This window comes from Callospermophilus lateralis, chromosome 15 (genome assembly GCF_048772815.1).
Source record: "Callospermophilus lateralis isolate mCalLat2 chromosome 15, mCalLat2.hap1, whole genome shotgun sequence".
NCBI lineage: Eukaryota > Metazoa > Chordata > Mammalia > Rodentia > Sciuridae > Callospermophilus > Callospermophilus lateralis.
The window spans coordinates 92245511-92262447 of record NC_135319.1 but is presented as its reverse complement, the minus strand read 5'-3'; the positions used below and the strand labels follow the sequence as shown (position 1 = coordinate 92262447).

The 16937-nt window shown below is 55.7% G+C and overlaps 1 protein-coding gene across 1 annotated transcript in view; it reads left to right on the top strand.

Moving 5' to 3' along the window:
• Tcerg1l (transcription elongation regulator 1 like) overlaps nucleotides 1–16937 on the top strand; it is a 168535-nt gene that overhangs the window by 96261 nt on the left and 55337 nt on the right. Inside the window, exons 5-6 of the mRNA XM_077105456.1 lie at nucleotides 12017–12111; nucleotides 15107–15195. Coding sequence (XP_076961571.1) covers nucleotides 12017–12111; nucleotides 15107–15195 — 184 coding nt within the window. The remainder of the gene's footprint in view (nucleotides 1–12016; nucleotides 12112–15106; nucleotides 15196–16937) is intronic.

The following is a 16937-nucleotide window of genomic DNA, read 5'->3' as shown; positions in this document are numbered from 1 at the left end:
GTTAATTTCATCAACAGAGATGAGAACTGCACTATTAATTTTATTACATCTAAATGTGAAAATAAATCCGCTTGGTAAGGATTGCATCTTCATGCAGATTAGGCTGCAGGAGTCAGTGGACTCACTCTGAGCTCTGAGGAGCAGAGTGGCCGGCCTTTGCTGAAGCCCGCGTGTGAATCAAGCTGCTCCAGCCCAAGGTGCAGAGGGACCCCCACAGTCCCTCAAGGTCACCTTGCTCTTTGGTCCTATAGGGTTACCAGAAGCATGAGTACTCCTTTGTGTAGTGGGCTCACCGGCCCCCTAAGTGTGTGTTCATTTAAATCTTGCCAATGGACCATTTGCAAGTTGTGGTTACAGCTAAGAGATGTTTCACGAGTTTAGAGTTTACGTGATGCACTTCCCAAGCCCTATAGTGCTAGGCCCACAGCTAGCAGCAGCGGACACAAAGACGCTGAGTGTGGCTTTGATAGGACTTAAATGAGAATCTTCCTCTTGCCACATGACAACGTGGGAGGCATTTAGCAAGAGGCAAGAGAAGGCTCTCCAGTGGTTTCTCCCGTGCTCACTCACGCGGGAAACCTGAGAAAGGAGCTTGAGTCCTCAGCACACACACATGCACACACACCCGCACGCCCTGTGCCTGTGCACACACACAGGTGTACCCTGCTTCAGAATGGCATGGGTGTCGTGTCCTGATTCACAGCCGCATCTTAACAGGGGCAATGCTGCCTTGGGGGAATGAGCTGTCTTTCCACGTGTGTTTACAAGAACGTTCATCGGCGATTTCCCTTAAATGTTCTTGATAATCACTACTACAATTTTTCAGAAGACCTAGGTGACGGATAGTTGAATTTTCCTAAGACGAGACGTGGTCCTGAGAGGCTAAGTTTGCACATGAGTTGAATGGGGACCAGGAGCCCTTGATGCTCCTGAACCATGGGCTGACCCCCTCTCCCTGTGGGGGTGGGAGGCTCCCTGCTTGTCCAGCCGCAGGCAGACCTGGGTGGGGGCTGAGCCTGGGTCCTCTGGATTTTGCCTCATCACTTGCTGGGATGCCGAGGGGGAGGGAGCACCCCGCTGAGCAGACATCGTACACAGCATCGAATAATTAGTATCCTGTCCATAGCCGGAATCCTCCACGTGGCATTCTCTCCCCTGTTCTGTAGATGGAGAAGTTAGAACTCACAGACGGCAGCTGGCTGTCCCCACACGTCATGCCCAGTGAGCGGCCTGGTCCCGGGCTCAGCTCTCTGCTTCCTGCCCGTGCCTCTCCCAGCTCCAGGCCCTGGTGACCACGGCAGCAGAGCTCTCCCAAAATCCAGGGGGCATAGCCAGGGGCTGCGCCCTCCTGCTGAACTTCCCGGCCATGAGAAGCAGTCTCAGGCAGTGACTCCTCCTGAACAGAGCACCACACTCAGAGGCCCAGGGCCACCTTCCCTGACAGCAGGATTTGTTCGGTGATCATTGTAATTCCTATTCTAGAAACATGCCTTCCCAGATCTCCCTGTTACGTTACAATTGCTCTAATATGGACTCTTTCCTTAACAAAATGTTCCTATTTGATAAAATTTAATGATGCAATTTAGAAAATGAATATATTCAATCATACATTTCTACATTTAACTCAAGGTCATATAGAGAGGTACTTTAAGTTTTAAAATATGAAGTCATAAGTGCTCCTGCTAAAGTGACTCAGGTGTCATGCACGGCACTGAACTTTAGGACTGCAACACTTGAGTTGATATTGTCAAACACACCTAAGCCACACCCAGCCCCCACTGGAGGTCCCCCTTCTACAGAATCACAGTGACAGCAGACAGTAGCCTTAAAAAGTCTTCACTGTGAGAATCAAATGTGAATGTTTCTGGTTTTGTATTTATATGGTGTCACACAACACACCACGTGTCACACTCTAGGTACATGTCACATTAGCATCATGTCCGCAATCCAGCCAGTCAGCGTGTGTGTGTGTGTGTGTGTGTGTGTGTGTGTTGTGTATTTTTGGCTCTCAGTGCTCCTGGTGATGGGTGGGGGTTGGAGAGGTTGGTCTGAAGGTTGACCCTGAGCTGGCCTCGTCCCTCTCTCTGTCACCACCCCTGTCCCTGTGCCCTCAGCTGTGGGACCTGCTGGTCCCCACATCACTACCCATATGTAGAGAGGATGCATCTCTGTTTTTCTGTGTCTGATTCCTTCCCATCCTGAGGCTCTTTGTTTAAGGTTTTGTCCCCAGAGTCTCTCCACATGGGACATATGCATGAGTGACCTAGGGGGTTGGTGGTCACCAAGTGCCCATGAGACGATTGAGGCTGGGACTTGTTTTCCCTTGGAACCCCCTTGGGCCTCGAGCCCAGGCTTAGCGTGGGCGAAGCCTGGCATGTGCTTCTAACCGAGAAGGGAAGACCGTGTGTGGGTGCCAGGGGCAGAGGTGGGGACTCCGGGCTTTTGAGCCGTGGTGGTCCCCTCGCTGGGTCGGCCTGGAGGGGCTGCTGGGGAAGCGAGGTGGAGGTGCAGGGCCTCGACAGACAGCCCTTCCAGTGTCTGACAAGGCTGTCGGTGGTGGTCACCACCATTGCCTCCTTGGAGGACGGGGACGGGGGGTGCTGCTTGTCCCCGTGGACCGGCAAGGGTCTCACTGACTTCACGGTCAAGATCACCAGTGCTGGAGAGTCACCAGCCCTGGTGTGGTGTCAGGTGGACAGGTGCCGGACCTGGCCAGGTCTCGTCTGCTGGCTCTGCCACCCTGCGACTGACCGGTCAGTAATGGAGAGCTGTCCAGGGCTGCCCGTGGCCTCTTGGAAGGGCAGGGATGCCGTCCTCAGACTTCCCCCAGGGGCACAAAGGTCCCCGAGGGCAGCTCTTCACACCTGGCCAGGACATTGTTGGACTGAAAGGAAGCTAAAGTCCAGCTGAGGTGACGCAGGTTTTGGTGTCTCTGTGTAAGTTGAGAACCCGGCTCTGCCCTTCAGTGAGGTCGCTCACTGTGACCAGGGCCAAAGCTGCCTCCTCACTGGGCTCTGCCCGTGGCCACAGGTGGGCCCTGTCTGGCCCTGCTCGCACTCTGAGGGGCCCATGCTGCGGCTCATGACCCTCAGGTTGTCCAGCTCTCTGCTCTGCCCACCATAGGGAGGACGCCAAGGGATAGCAGGGGGGCCCAGCTTCCAGGGGCACTGGCTACTGGGGATCAAGGAGGGACTCAGGCCCCGTGAGATGGAACCTTCTCGATGGCCATGCCAGGGTGTGTCCCCGTGAGCAGGCGGGTTACAGGAGTCAGCACGGTGCTGTTGGAATTGCTTCGTTTCCTCCTTAGACAGTAATGTGTGGCTCTCTGGGGTGTCCAGTGGAGTCCCATCTGTTGCTTCTGTGGTTTAACTGGATGAGAGAGAGGGCCATCAAGCGTGGAAACTGGATATTCAGCCCCTGCAGCATCTGAGCAAGGGCTTCAGGAGAGGGGCTCAGGGATCTTGGGCCCTGGGGGGAGGCAGACCACAGCCCAGTGCTGTGTCTCCTGGAGCCTCCAGGTAGACAGGTGCTCACCCCAGTGTTGGGGCCACCTGGGGAAGTCCCACACCCAGTTTCCTTTGAGGCCCAGGTCCCTCCCCAGGTGATGAGGCTCGTGGGGAAGCCTTGCCCTCTCCAGGGAGACCCCCGTGCATGCCCAAGGCCACAGCGCCTTCCAGCTGTCTGAGCCTCACTGGGAACTAGGGCCTCGAGGGGGTTGTGTGTTTATGGCATCTCAGCCGAGAGGAGCAGAGACACTCCAGCATCAAGTCACTTCAAGGGTTGCATGTGACTGAACCCTAACCCCAACCCTAACCCTAACCCTAACCCAAGAAAATGCCCAGGTTCTGGGGAAGGTCACTTGCACCATTGTCTTGTTTTAAATCCAGGATGCCATTAAAGTAGATGCTTACTCTGCAGGTGGGGAGGTGGAGCCCTGCTCCCTGGAGAGACCCAGCTGACACAGGGTCCTTGGGTCCCTGTACTCTGGCAGCTCATGGGCTGCATGGTGTGGAGTGGCTTCTCAGAGCCACCCCACCCTGGGAGCCGCCCTCCCTGTGGCGTCTGGTCCCTGGGCAAGCAGTGGTTGCTGAAAGTCGACGGGAGGAGGCAGTAAGAGAGAAGAGGGCTTGAAGGGAGGGAGAGGAGAGACGCGCAGGGGCTTCTCAGGTGCAAAGCAGCAATGCGCCGGGCCGTCTCCAGGAGGGAAGAACAAGAGGAACAGAGTCCCAGCTGCGGTGGCTGGAGGGCTGGGGGCACCCGCTGCTCTGGGCTCTGCCGGGAAGGGAGGTGTGGCCGAGGCCGGGGCACACCCACCTCTGTGTGTGCAGGGGTCTCTCAGCCTGTCCTGTGCTTGCCTGTCTGGGCAGTGCTGCCTCTCGGAGGGTTGGGCACCTCAGCAATGAGGTGCCAGCTCTAGCCGACCGTCCCTGTCATGACAGCCAGTTTAGTGGAACCACCACAGCCAGGTGTAGAGGTCAGCAGCCCAGGACATGGCGGGCAGGCCCTGTCCTCCCTCTTTCAGTGGCTATAATGCCTGCGCTTATTGAGCGGTGGATGTTGCTGGAGGTACTCAGCCTGCGCCTGTGACATGGATGGATGCTCTTGGGCAGGAGCTGAATGCTGCGCGCTGCTCCACCAAGTCGCAGGGAGACCTTTCAGACACAGCTGCAGATTTACACTGATCTCTCCTTTTAGTCTCCTCTTTCTCTCCATCGCCAGCTCTGTCCCATCTCATCTCCAAGCCACCCCTGGCTATCTGTCTCCCGTCCCTGCTCTTAGCCTCTGGCCAGGTCCCGCTCGTCACCAGTTCCTGGCACCAGGGTGCTCAGGGGACATTTAACTTCCCATGGGAACCTTCTGGCTGAGGCGTTGTGTCACCTTTTCCATCTGCTTTTGGGTGAAGAGTAGAACTTGGGAACAAGTTCTGACATCTCATGAGACCCACCTGTAGCTCAAGAATTCATCACTGAACACCTGCTCATGGAGGGCACAGTGGCTGGCCTCACAGTCCAGATCTAAGCCTCACCGTGGGTGGCCTGCAGGAGCAGCACAGCAGCATGCCGCCATGAAGGACCTAGGGCAGCCAGGCCCGTCCTCCTGTGGCAGTGCTTCACAGCCTTTGTTGGCACGGGGGAGATCCAGGGTCTTAAAAATGGGTGGAAAATTAATCCTCTTTGCTGCTTGTCATGCTGTGGAATCGCTACCTGTGCAGAATTTAGGAGGACTCAGAAGTGATTTGCGTTTCTATGAAAACAATCTTCAGCAGAGTTCAGAGTGGCACCCCGGGTGTGCTGGGGAGAAGTGGCAGTGGGGGGCCACAGGGGTGTGCTGCAGGTGGCTGTCAAGGAGCCTGGGTCCCCTGCACACAGTGTCCTGGCAGGTGTGGCTGTGACCTCCGCCCTGTGGCCAGGCCAGTGCTGAGGCTATGCCTTCTGTAACTGGGGTTCTCCATGGGTTGGTAAGCTCATTGCCCTGCACCCAGGAGTTGTGCACCAGAGGGACAGTCCTGTCCCCTGCTGACACCCACTCGTGCCTGCTCTCCTTGGCTTGACCTGCATGCTTTGGTTACCTCAACGTGGTGACTGGCACTGAGCCCCCACAGGGAAGAGGGGAGAAGTCCTGCACCTCAGGGCCCCTCCTCTGCAGCACCAGGCCTCTAGGAGTCCCCCTCCTCTCTCCAGACCCTGAGCTGCTGCCTGAGGATCCAAGGACAGCTGCTCCACGGGCAGCTCCACAGCTCCCCACCAGCCTGGTTTTGCCGCAGTGGCTTTGCACATGCTGAGGGCTGAGCAGCACTCTGTGCACCTGGGTCTTTGTTGGGAGTGGGGAGGCTGGCAGAGAAAAGCGCCTGCTCCCAGCACCCCTGGTCCTGCTCCCAGCACCCTGGGCCAGCTGCAGCCAAGTCTCTCCAGCCCTGCGCCATTCCAGCCCCTTCCATCCCTGGGCTTCCCTTGTCTTTGTTTTGAATCCCTGAGCTCTGTGTCCCTCCCTCCTTGCTCCTGCTAATGACACTGGGCAGTGCTGAGATTGGGCTCAGCTGAGCCTTCCCAAGGAGGATTCTCCTTTGACCACTGAGGTCTCGATGTGGAGGTGGACTGTGAATCAGGTCACTCACCAGGCCTCCTTGCCACAGGCAGTGGACCCCCCAGGGGTCATTTTTACTATCTTAGGCATACATTGCATTTCCCCTTCTTTTATTATGGGATGTCCAATGTTGCCGCAAGCCCTCCCTCCTGGTTCCTTTGTACCTCAGAAGCAGTGCACCCTGTCTGCCCGCCTTGGGTGCACTGAGAACTCTGGCCTGCTTCAAGCATCACAGACGCTGTTTTAGAACGGTGCTCGTGGGGAGATGGCCTGCAGGACCAGGCGTTGTCACTGTCCTGAGTTGGCTCCTCCGTGTGGATGGCCCTGTAGCCTGTGCAAACACAGGAAAAGAGCTTCATGGGGCTCTGGTCGCCTCCTGCCACCCACACATCTGGCACAGGCCTGGTTGTCCTTGCAGGGGGAGGTTGCTGAAGGGTCACACAGATCTCCCCTTTTGGAGGACCAAGTCTCCATTTCTTTGTACGACCTGCATGCTGAGGACAGTATGTGCTGGACAGGCCAATAGTATGATTTTCTCTGTAGACCCTTCCCATAGTGGCCACTGTCCAAGGAGGCCATCTTGCTGTTCCCCTACCTCTGGGGCACCTCAAGGAAGTCACTGTCAGAGTCACATAGTGGCAGCTGTTTGTGGATCTGGGGTCCCCCCAGCAGATTTCTTACCTAACCCCAAATTCATTAGAAGAGGTTTGTTCCAAAGAACAGAAGCTCAGCGGTCGCCATCAAGCTTCCGTAGAAGGGCTGACTGCCTCCCGTCCCCGGGGTCACTTCATCCCTGCGTAAGCCCCTTCCCAGATGGGAGCCTTCTGGGTCATAGTCGGCTGTGGGATGTACCCCGCCTGATGGCTGACGTTTGGAACCCGGAATCCGAAGACTCAAGAAACCAGTCCATGGCATGGAGAAGGACCCAGAGGCCAGAGAGGTCAATATTTAAAAGGCATTAAAACTAGATGGGCTTCTCACCTCTTGAATCGGGAGATCTGATACATTTCTGTGTCTTCTGACAAGTGAGACAACTCCTGGTGCCTGCAGGGGTTTTCATTTTAATAATTAAAGAAATAATGACTGCTGGCTCCCTGTTCAGTCTACGCATGGCTGGCTCAAGTCAGGCTGTGGTTTCTCAGTGCCTTCCGCCTGACAGCCCTCCCACAAGCCCTATCTCTGACCCATAGTCCAATACCAGATGATGACAGAGACCTTTGACTCAGAGACTCTAGGGAACAGGTGGCTTAGTTCTGGACTTCATGACCAGGAAGCAAATACCAGAGCCCTGACCTTGGATCAGGAGGCCAGCAAGATGCCCACTGTCATTGAGACGGGTGGACGGCTGCACTCTGGGAATTTGTGGAGCTACGTCTGGCCCAAGGGAGGGAGCCAGGCTTCCTCTGTGCTTTCCTCAGGGAGACGTCTTGCCACACTGCACCCAGGGCTCTGGGCTCTCCCCTCTTGGACGTCCCTGGATTCCTGCAGCCCATGAGGAGCTAACCACTCACGCGGTTTCCCTCAGCTCTTCCCCGGCGCAGGCTGCGCAGGATCACAGGAGAAGTACACAGACCAGCCACCTGGACTATTGCAGCTCAGGCTCCTGTCCCCAACTGCCATGTGACCTTCCCATCTCTCCTTGTCACTCAGCACTGCCAGGAGGAAAATCAAAGTGAAGGCTGACGGGCAGCACTGAGGCCGCAGAGTAGGGTTTGATCAATGGTGAACCGCAGGGCAGAAATATATCCTGTGCTCCCCCAGGTGCACTGGGGCCCACAGTCTTGCAACTTGTGGAGTTTCCTCCATAAACTAGTTCTCCTCACCACTCCAGGGAGCCCTTTACTACCCCATCATCAGAGTTTGTAGGCAGGCCCAAAGCAAAGAGCACTTCAGCAGGCCAGAGTGGACCCCCAAGTGGCCCGCAGAGAGCCGTCCAGCAAGCGCTTCCATGGTGAAACAGCCAGGAACAGACCCAATTAGAGTGTGCGCGGCGGGGCCTCCCCCGCCTCCCCGGGGCCTGCAAAATCAATGGCTGTTAAAAAGTGCCGGCTATTAAGGAGCGACGGGGACATGGGGCAGCAGGTGTCCTTGGCGTTCTGGGGCGTGCGGCTGTGATCAGGGCTTCGAGATGATCGTCAGCGCCACCCTCTCTGAGAAGCACTCGGGGAGCAACATCAATCCGCTTATCTCAAAGCTAGGTTTTAAGACCTGATTTTCACAAAGATCAACTGTTTTCAATAAAAGAAAGACTTCAGTATGTTTCCTGAAGATAACGGGGATAAGCCCACGCGGCCCTCTATCCTGAGAGCAGCCTTGCAGGCGGGGCCCTCTGTCAGCCCCCAGGCTGCTCTGACTAGCGATCTGCCTGTTAACATGGCTCTGTGTTCTGCAGGTGACACTGGGTGACAACAGGGTGTGTGCTCAGAATCAAGGATGAGGCACATCCTGCCCCGTGGGCCTGTCCGGTCCCACTCTGTGGGATTGCTCCTTGCCCCACTTTGGGTGAAATTCAAACCAAACGACTTTCGGCTCATTCTTGAGCAGTAAAAATCCATCCACTCGTTTTCAGTCATAAAAGAGGTTTCGGTTCAGCAGTTAAGTCTGAGGAGTTCGGGGACATCATCGGAACTCCTGACTCCATTGAGAGTTCAGCTTTCCTCCTCCTTGCAGGGCCTGCCCAGGTCTGTCGAGGTCACTGCAGTGGGCAGCAGAATGGCTTAGCTCATTTTTAGTCCCCTCCTCCTCACCCTAAGCCACAGGATGGAGGCACAGGGGCAGGGATCCCAGGGCCCCGCCTGGCCAGTTCTGATGCTCCATTGACATGGTTTTCAGGGTGGCAGTGCTGGGGAGCCCCCTCTCTGTCTCGAAAGCTGCCCTGTGGCTTCTCCAGACACCTCCCCAACACTTATCCCAGTTCTCTGGACAGCAACCTGCCACCCCCAGACTTCACTCCACCTGTGGCCACCCACGGTGCCCTCTCCCCATCCCCTTCCCTGGGCTGCAGGTGGGAGAAGAGCTAAGGTGGACATGTCCACCCTTCAGAGGCCCCCTGGGCAGAGGCTGTGCCCTGGCCCAGTGTTGGCACTGGCTGAGCTCCCTGGGTGGAGCAGCCCGTTATGCACACGTGCCCTATGGGGAGTGAGATGGGCGAGGGTGGCAAGGTGGCCTGATCTAGGTGACATCACTGAATGGCCTCACACCGCTTTTTGCCTCTTCTCAAGGAAGGGACTGTTGTGGGCAGGGAGTGGCAGGACTCAGGACCGTTAAGTCCCTTGAGCAAAGAAAGGAGGCCGCCAGGTGGAGACATGTGCATGGGGTGGCTCGGACCTGCGGGAGCTGAGGACAGGTGTCCCCAGGTGTAGCATGGGGCTTTGGGGATGTGTGCGTGTGTGCCCGGGAGGCAGCTCTCCCCAGTCTCTGGCTGACCCAGCCACACTGGTCTCTTTGCCTTTGTTCCTTCGAATGGCGCTTGGGTTTCTGCAGCACTTTCCCTTGGAGTCATGTGGCGAAGGACCACTCCTAGAGGCTTCCATCTCTTAGCACCTGTCTGTGATGAGACCTTAGTGACTGCCGATCTGTCTTGTGGAGGAAGACAGGAATGAGGCTGGGCACAGAACTGCCCAGCGTGGACGCAGTGCCCAGGGTCAAGGTCAAGTGCACCTGGACAAGGTGTGGGCTTTGGGGAGCAGCTCTGCAGATTTCTGGAAATCTCGCTGCAACCCGGTGGCCCTGCCTGTTGTCCTGAGTGATGGTAAAACCTTTCCACTGCTCTTGGACTTAGTTTCTTCACCCAGGCTTGGGCTTCCACCCCCTTCCATGGGAACACGGAAAGGTGACAGTTCCTCCCAAGGACAATCTTTTCTTTTTTTGGCCTGGCAAGTGCTCTACCACTGCACCCCCAAGTCCAGTCTTGAAATGGGACCTTCTCTGGCATTGGCAGGCCTGGGTGTCTCCTGTTGGTGGTCACGGCTGCCCTAGAGCCCTGTGTCAGCAGAGCTGGCCTCTGGGTGGCAGGACACGTGCCAGCAGAGGCTCAGCCTGGATGAGTTGTAGTGTGGAGGCAGGGAGGCCATGGCACCGGGACTCTGCTCTGCTTACTCTCCACAGCTGGGGCTGAGGCCGCTGCTGCTTTAATAGCAAGAACCAGCCCTCTGCCATGGAGAGCCTGTAGGACAGCACAGCTTCAGGGTGATGGCTGTGGACAGGGCCTGCTGTGCCCAGGGTGTCCTGGGGCCTCTCATCCATCCATTCCCAGCTGGGGTGGGGAGTCCATGTGCTTTTGCCTGGTCTGGACGCAGGGCCGCTGGGTCCTGGCCCAGTGCTGCCTGGGCTGCTGCTGCGGGTCAGAGCATGACTACTGCCTGAGCACCTCTCAGTGAGGGCTTCCTGCCCCGTAGCTCTGGGAGGGATGCAGCTGGCCGCCCAGCTCTCCAGCAGCACCCTCCAGCTGCAGAGGCCCACTGTGGGCGTGGCTGCAGCCCCTGAGGCCTTGGGCTTCGTGGGCCCTGCACACCTGTGCACAGCAGGCAGCAGGGCCGTGGGGTAGGCAGCTGGCCAGTGGGAAGCCTGGAAGGCGAGGGAGGGTTTGGCCTCCAACTCTGCATCTGCTCCCCCTGCTCGCCCCCGCTCCACGCAGGCGTGTGGCTCCAGGGAGGCCACAGGCACCAGTCCGTGTGCCTGTATGTTTTTCTGTGCTGTGCGTGTGTGTGCGAGTGTGCGTATGTGTGTGCACACACACGTGAGGCGACTCTGTCCCCGATGCTCCTCTGTGGAGTGCCCCCTCTGGGCTACAAGGCCGGGACTCCAGGATAAGCAGTTTTCTGTCCCAAGTGGGCTGACCTTTGAGTCTAGGGACGCCTGCCAGGACCCTCCCTCAGGAGTGTTCCTCCTGGCCACGTGGGCAGGTGGTGGGCTGGTTTGCCTTTTTAGTTTTATTATGATCCGTCAGGCTCTTGATACGAAGTGTTGGCTGTCTGCACAATTTTGAGAGTAGGGTAGGAATTTGGGGAAGTGAAATTTTGCATTTTGTTTTGATACTTGGAACTCTTGGCTTCCCTCCCCACTTCCCTCACAGCAACCAGCTAGTTTTCACCGCGAGGTGCGTCCAGCCCAAGGACAGGCGTCAGTGTCGACCTGGTGATGAGCCAATGGAGCTCTCCTGTGCCCCTGGCTCACGATGGCTGCGCTACCTGGAGAAGCCCCATCTCACGTTCTCCTGCCTCAGGGTGGGGCCTAGGTCCTGACCATCCTCAGCTCACATTGCCTGGCCACCCATGTGGTCAGCAGTGATTAGGATGGTCCTGGAGTCTTGAGGCAGCTTTGAGGAAGCTCCTGGCTGCCCAGGACATGGGCACCTCTGGGAATTCAAGACAGCAGCCTGATCGGCCCACACACCCTGGCATGGCACCTTTGCTCTGGGTCTACCGAGCCTGTGAGCCATGGGCAGTGGCAGCCATTTGCTGGGAGTGACCTCATGGCCTCCCCTTGCCTGCTGAATCACCAGAACAACTTCCCCTGTCCTCGATGGTTCCTGTGGGGACAAGCTGACTCTAGGGCCTCTGCATAGGACTTGCTCACCAAGCTTTCCAGTGGGAGGAAAGTGGGAGGCCGAGGATCCCAGTCAGCACCAGCAGAGACACGCACAGGAGAGGGCTGCCCGGCGGGTGGGCCTGGGTGTCAAGGGGGCATGCCCAGCTGTGGCAGAAAGTGGCCAGCTGTGCAGGCCTGGCCCGTGATGCTCTGCACACGCCCGGTCAGGACAAGAGCCTCGTCACGGGGCACAGTGGGAATGCCAGGCCTGCACAACGGCCGGCAGACTGCAGCGTGTGCCCATAGACCTGAGCTTTCAAGGGCACCTTTTATCTTTGGTGGCTTGAATTTCAGAACCACAGTGGCAGTTGGAATGTTGATGACGGTTGCTTTGGTCCCACAGATAGAAGCAAAGAGCTCAGCCGAGCGCCCTGCCCCCCAGCCCTGATGCTGCACAGCGCAGAGAGCAAGAGCCCCGCTGGAGTCGAGGAGGACAAGGTGGGTCGGGCTGTGTAAGTGTGTGTGTGTGTGTGTGTGTGTGTTAGAGGCACCAAGCCCAGGGTCAGAGGTCAGGCCCAGGGTGCCCTCCACCCACCTGTTTCCCAGGAGGCACTTATGGACTGGTTCTGTGAGCAGCAGCTGATGCAGCCCAGCAGTTCAAGGGGAGCCTCTGGGAAGGGGCCTCTGTCTCTCCAGCTGGGCTCCTGGCTCCTGGTAGCACCCTGCTGGGAGGGACTTGCCTCCTGCTCTCACCCTGTCCATTTCTGGAATGAAGGGGGGATGCGCGAGGTGGTCTGGCTGTGTCAAGACAGGCTGCTGCAGCCCGGGTGCTGGTCAGAGTTAGATTTTACCATCAGAGAAAAAAGAAAGCCCGAGGCACATGGACTGCTGTGAGATCTGATTTTAGGTCTTTCTCCTTTCCTGCTTGCCAAGTGGCCCTTTAACGACTCACCGGGATGGTGCCTTTGGTGCGTTTAAGGCTCACCGTCACATGGCCTTTCCTCTGGATGACCTCAGGGACTCACTTTTGTCTCTGCATTTGAAAATACCAAATGGCACTTTGTCTTTCCTCATCTGTCGAACATCCTGGAGCCTCCAGTCCAACTTAGTATCTCACTCACCTTCTCTCTTGCTTTGTTTGTCAGTCTTCTGCCCCGCAGCTCCCTGGGAGCTCTCCTTCCTCCAGGTCTCTGTGCCAGCTCCCTGTTGGCCCCAGCTGGGGACGTAATCAGCCTGTGCCCACCCCTGCTCACCGTCATCAGTGTGGTTAAGGGGGGAACATTCACCACAGATGTTAGCGTGAGTTACGTGTTTGCCCCCAACCTGTGGCTCTTCTATAAGGGACTAGCACTGGAGCCAGAATTCCATATTAATTACAAAGATGGCCTTGCTGGTGCCGCCCAGAAATACCCGCTCTATCTCCAGTTCCTCGAGGCTGACTCACTTCCATTACTCCAGTGAGGAACAGGAGTTTTATGCCATGATTAGCCATTTTTATCACCAACAGGAAATCATAACCAGCGTGCGCCTCGTGGAGAAGACCTTGGTAATTAGTGAAGAGAATCCCAGCATCGCCCAATTTAAGTGTTCTTCTCCAACACAAATTACACCCTTCCATATTTACTTGAATAATTAGTGGAGGTAATCTAGTACTCAGAGACTCCTCGTTGAGTTCTATTGTTCAATTAACTTCATAATGAAAATCCCCTCCAGTTTTCCTAATTGGATTAGTAATATAAACTCTGGTCTTAATATATATTTTTTGAGACAAGTGTTTCTGAATACTCCTTGTTAAGCTAATTATTTATCCTGACCTTATTTTCTCATAGGAAAAAAAAGATATTTTCTACTACACAAAGTTCTGAGGGAATAAAAAAAAAACCCACAATGATCTTAAGGATGGTTGCCTAAGTTACAGACCATTTGTCCAGTGCACTTATCAATCACCATGAAGCTGAGCGCAGAGGGACACCGGGAGGAGTGGGCGTGAGTGAGGCTCGTCTGGGTTCCCAGACCCCCCAGAGCCTGGCAGAGGTCCTGTGGCTGTGCATCGGCCTCGGCCCTTCTTGTCCTGCCCTCGTGGTGGGTCTCCTGGACGGGCTGTTCTTGCTAAGGTGGTCAGCAACAGGTTTACCTCTGTGGGCATGTTTTGCTGTTGGCTCTCCCGGCTCTTTGAGGATCTTTTACTTCTTGTTGCAATATAATACGTCGTACTTCTGTAATGTAGATCTTCTTTCCTGGCAGCATGAGCACGGAGTCCATCTGGTTTTGTTGGCCAGGTGGTCGGCCATCTCATCTGCACTCTCTCCCAAGTAGCCATGTCACTGCTGTCAGAAACACGGATTCCAAATGTGAAGATGGCAACCAGTTTGTTAAACTCTGAGCTCAGAACTGAAGTGTTGCTTGGGTGATGCAAGCAAGCTACCTGTTAAGCCTGCAGAGAGGACACCACCTGGGTCACAGTAGGTCTAGATCAGAGGTCAAAGCTAGGCAAATCTCTGGGGAGGCCAAAAGTTCCTCACCCCTAGAATGGACTTGACTCTGTGGTTTGTTTGTTAGTCAATCTGAAGCTGCAGGGGGGCTTCTTTTTCCTTACTTCCTCCTCATGCTTCTCAGCTCCAGGTGGAGACGGTGCAGTAGCTGTCTGAACAGAGAGCTCACGTCTGGAGCTCCCACACAGAGAGGCACAGCGTCTGTGCCTTGGCACTACATTCCTGTTGCAGTTAGGACTGTCACATTTCCTTATTTCAAACAACCATTTTCCTCTCCAGGTTTTCCCAATCATAGTTGTATTTTTCTTTTTTAATTTTAGGAAGTAAATTTTCTTTGTCTTCCAGGTGGTGTAATGTTCAAACATTTCTCTTGCTTTTCAAGTGGGATAGAGACAGAGTGGGGCTTTTCACACTTGGTGGGCCATCAGGACCCCTGGGGTCCCGCCCCAGTAGACACACCCCAGGGGCAGGTGTTGCCCAGGAGCCACCCAATGCTGCAAGAGCCCAGCTGTCATTTGAGAATGGGGGCTTGTTACTCTTCCTGCCATAGCAGACCTGAACTGCCAGGTCCCTCTGTGTCTAGGGTCCTAGTAGCTGGAGATACTGCCACCTTATACAGGCTTTTGGTGACATGGTGACTCCAGACACTGGGACAGGCTCATTCCCAGAGATGAATCCTTTGGGATTTCTGTGCCACAGACGTTGGGGATTGGAAGCCTCCTTGGGGCTCTCTGCACGTCTCTGATTGATTCTGGAACGGCATCTCAAGATAGTTAGGGGCACCTGTGCTGAGTTATTGTTTACGGTCAACTGTGTTCTTAATTCTGTCCTTGGTGCCACTGCCCAGCCCTGATTTTCTGCTCTAGCTGCACTGAGAAGGTCATTATCCAGTGGCTACTGAGGGCAGACTCTCTGCAGGAGACGTTGTAGTTCTTCACTCGGATGCTGAAACTGAGTGTTTACAATTACAGACAGTGCTCTCTCCTCTCTTTCTGTTGAAGGAGCCTCCATCCATGCTGGAAAGTGGGGAGGACAGCACCCCAAAAGGCAACAGACCTGTGGCCTCCACCCCAGTGCCTGGATCCCCCTGGTAAGATGCCCCCAAACCCCAGAGCAATGAGAAATACTATCCTGTCGCCCTGGCTTTGGTTGGTGCAGCCAAAGAGAAAAAAAGAGCTTCCCAGGTATATTGTGTTTTAATATATGAATCTGCAACTCATGGCAGGTATAATCTACACCATTGTCACATCCTGCAGAAAGAAAAACGGCACTTAAGTGATAAGTTCTCCTGCTCTGATGTGTTTGGGAATGTGTATAAAACAGTAATGCTCCTGCATATAGATCAGGGGGAGACAGCGGCCTGACGTGGGTGCAGCTTGCTGAAGCTTCACAGGGTTTTCTCCCCTCGCCTCCAAGAAAAAGAACAGGAGCTGCTGTTAATTAAAGATGCATCAGGCTCCCTCCATGGCCTGTGAGGATTCCTGATCTTTGAGTGTGCTATACTCAAAAATACCCTCCACCAGGGAGCCACCGTCTTTGGTTTTTAAAAGTGCCCTTTTATAATGGAGTCATTTGGAACCAGGATAAAAAGGTTATTATAGAAAAAATTAAGTTTTAAAACCTGAAGGTTAGAGCGTAGGGTACAGCTGAGAGGAACAGATCAGGGAGAGACCAGAAATGGCCCCAGCCTGTGTCAGTTTACCATGCCATCCAGGCTCAGAGAAGAGACTTGCTGGCCACCCGCGGGACTGCCCAACTCTGCACACTGGGTGGGAGTGCTCCTGTGACCGGCCTCTCTGCCTGTGGCTGTGCCAAGGTCACCGTTGATGATGCAGACCCTGCCTGCCTGGAGAGTCCACGCCCCTCCTTGTTGGTGGCCGTGGTCAGGTCTGCAGCACGGTGGCCTTGGCTCTCTGCCCTCAGCGGAAACTGCCCTGTGCCAGGAGCACCCTGGGGAGCAGCTTCCCAAGGCCCCGGGTCCTCAGTGCCCTGGTGTCTGCAGTTCCATCTGAGTGTGCCCACCAGGAGTGTGGGGGTGGCCTCAGACCCACGGCTCAGGGCTCTGCCTCACAGGCCACTGACAGCAGATGCTGGCTGCAAGTGGCCCTGGCAGGCCACCTACACTTCCATTCAGCTGTCCACAGATTCAGGGGCTCCCCTACAACCCTCAGCTTTGATGATGATTCTCTAGAGTGACTTGCAGCGCTCAGGAGAGTGCCATGATTACGATCACGGCTAACCACCAGGGACATGGGCAGCCAGGGGGCAGAGATGCACAGACAGGGACCTAAAGCTGGTGTCGCCGCCCTACGCACAGGCACCTCAACATGTGCACAGCCCAGGAGGACCCCCAGATCCCCAAATGGGTGGAGTATCCTCAATAGGCATGATTTGAAAAGTCACTAACCAAGTGGCCACTCAGCCTCAGCCCCTCTGACTCCCCTGGGAGACTGGGGAGGGGCTTGATCCCAGGGCTGGTCTCTGGACACCAGCCCCCAACCTGTACTCTCCAGGCCTTCAAGTTAGCAAAACTCAGGTGTGGTCAGGGGGGCCTGTTGGGAGCTGTGAAGGACCCTCCTCTCCCTCAGCAAGCCCGGCAGTCGTAGGAGCTTTGTCCAGGGGCCTGGGGGACGGACCGTGCAGATGGACCGAGTGTATCCCATCACACACGACACACATGCTGTGTGGGATCTTGGATGCCAAGCTCTGCCAATGTGAGCCTCAGGGGCAGGTGCACTGCAGCCCATCACACTGGGGGACAGCTTACTGACACCCTCTGGACCTGTCACAGTCTGGCAGAGCTCCCCTGGGGGTGTGACCACAGCAGTGTCT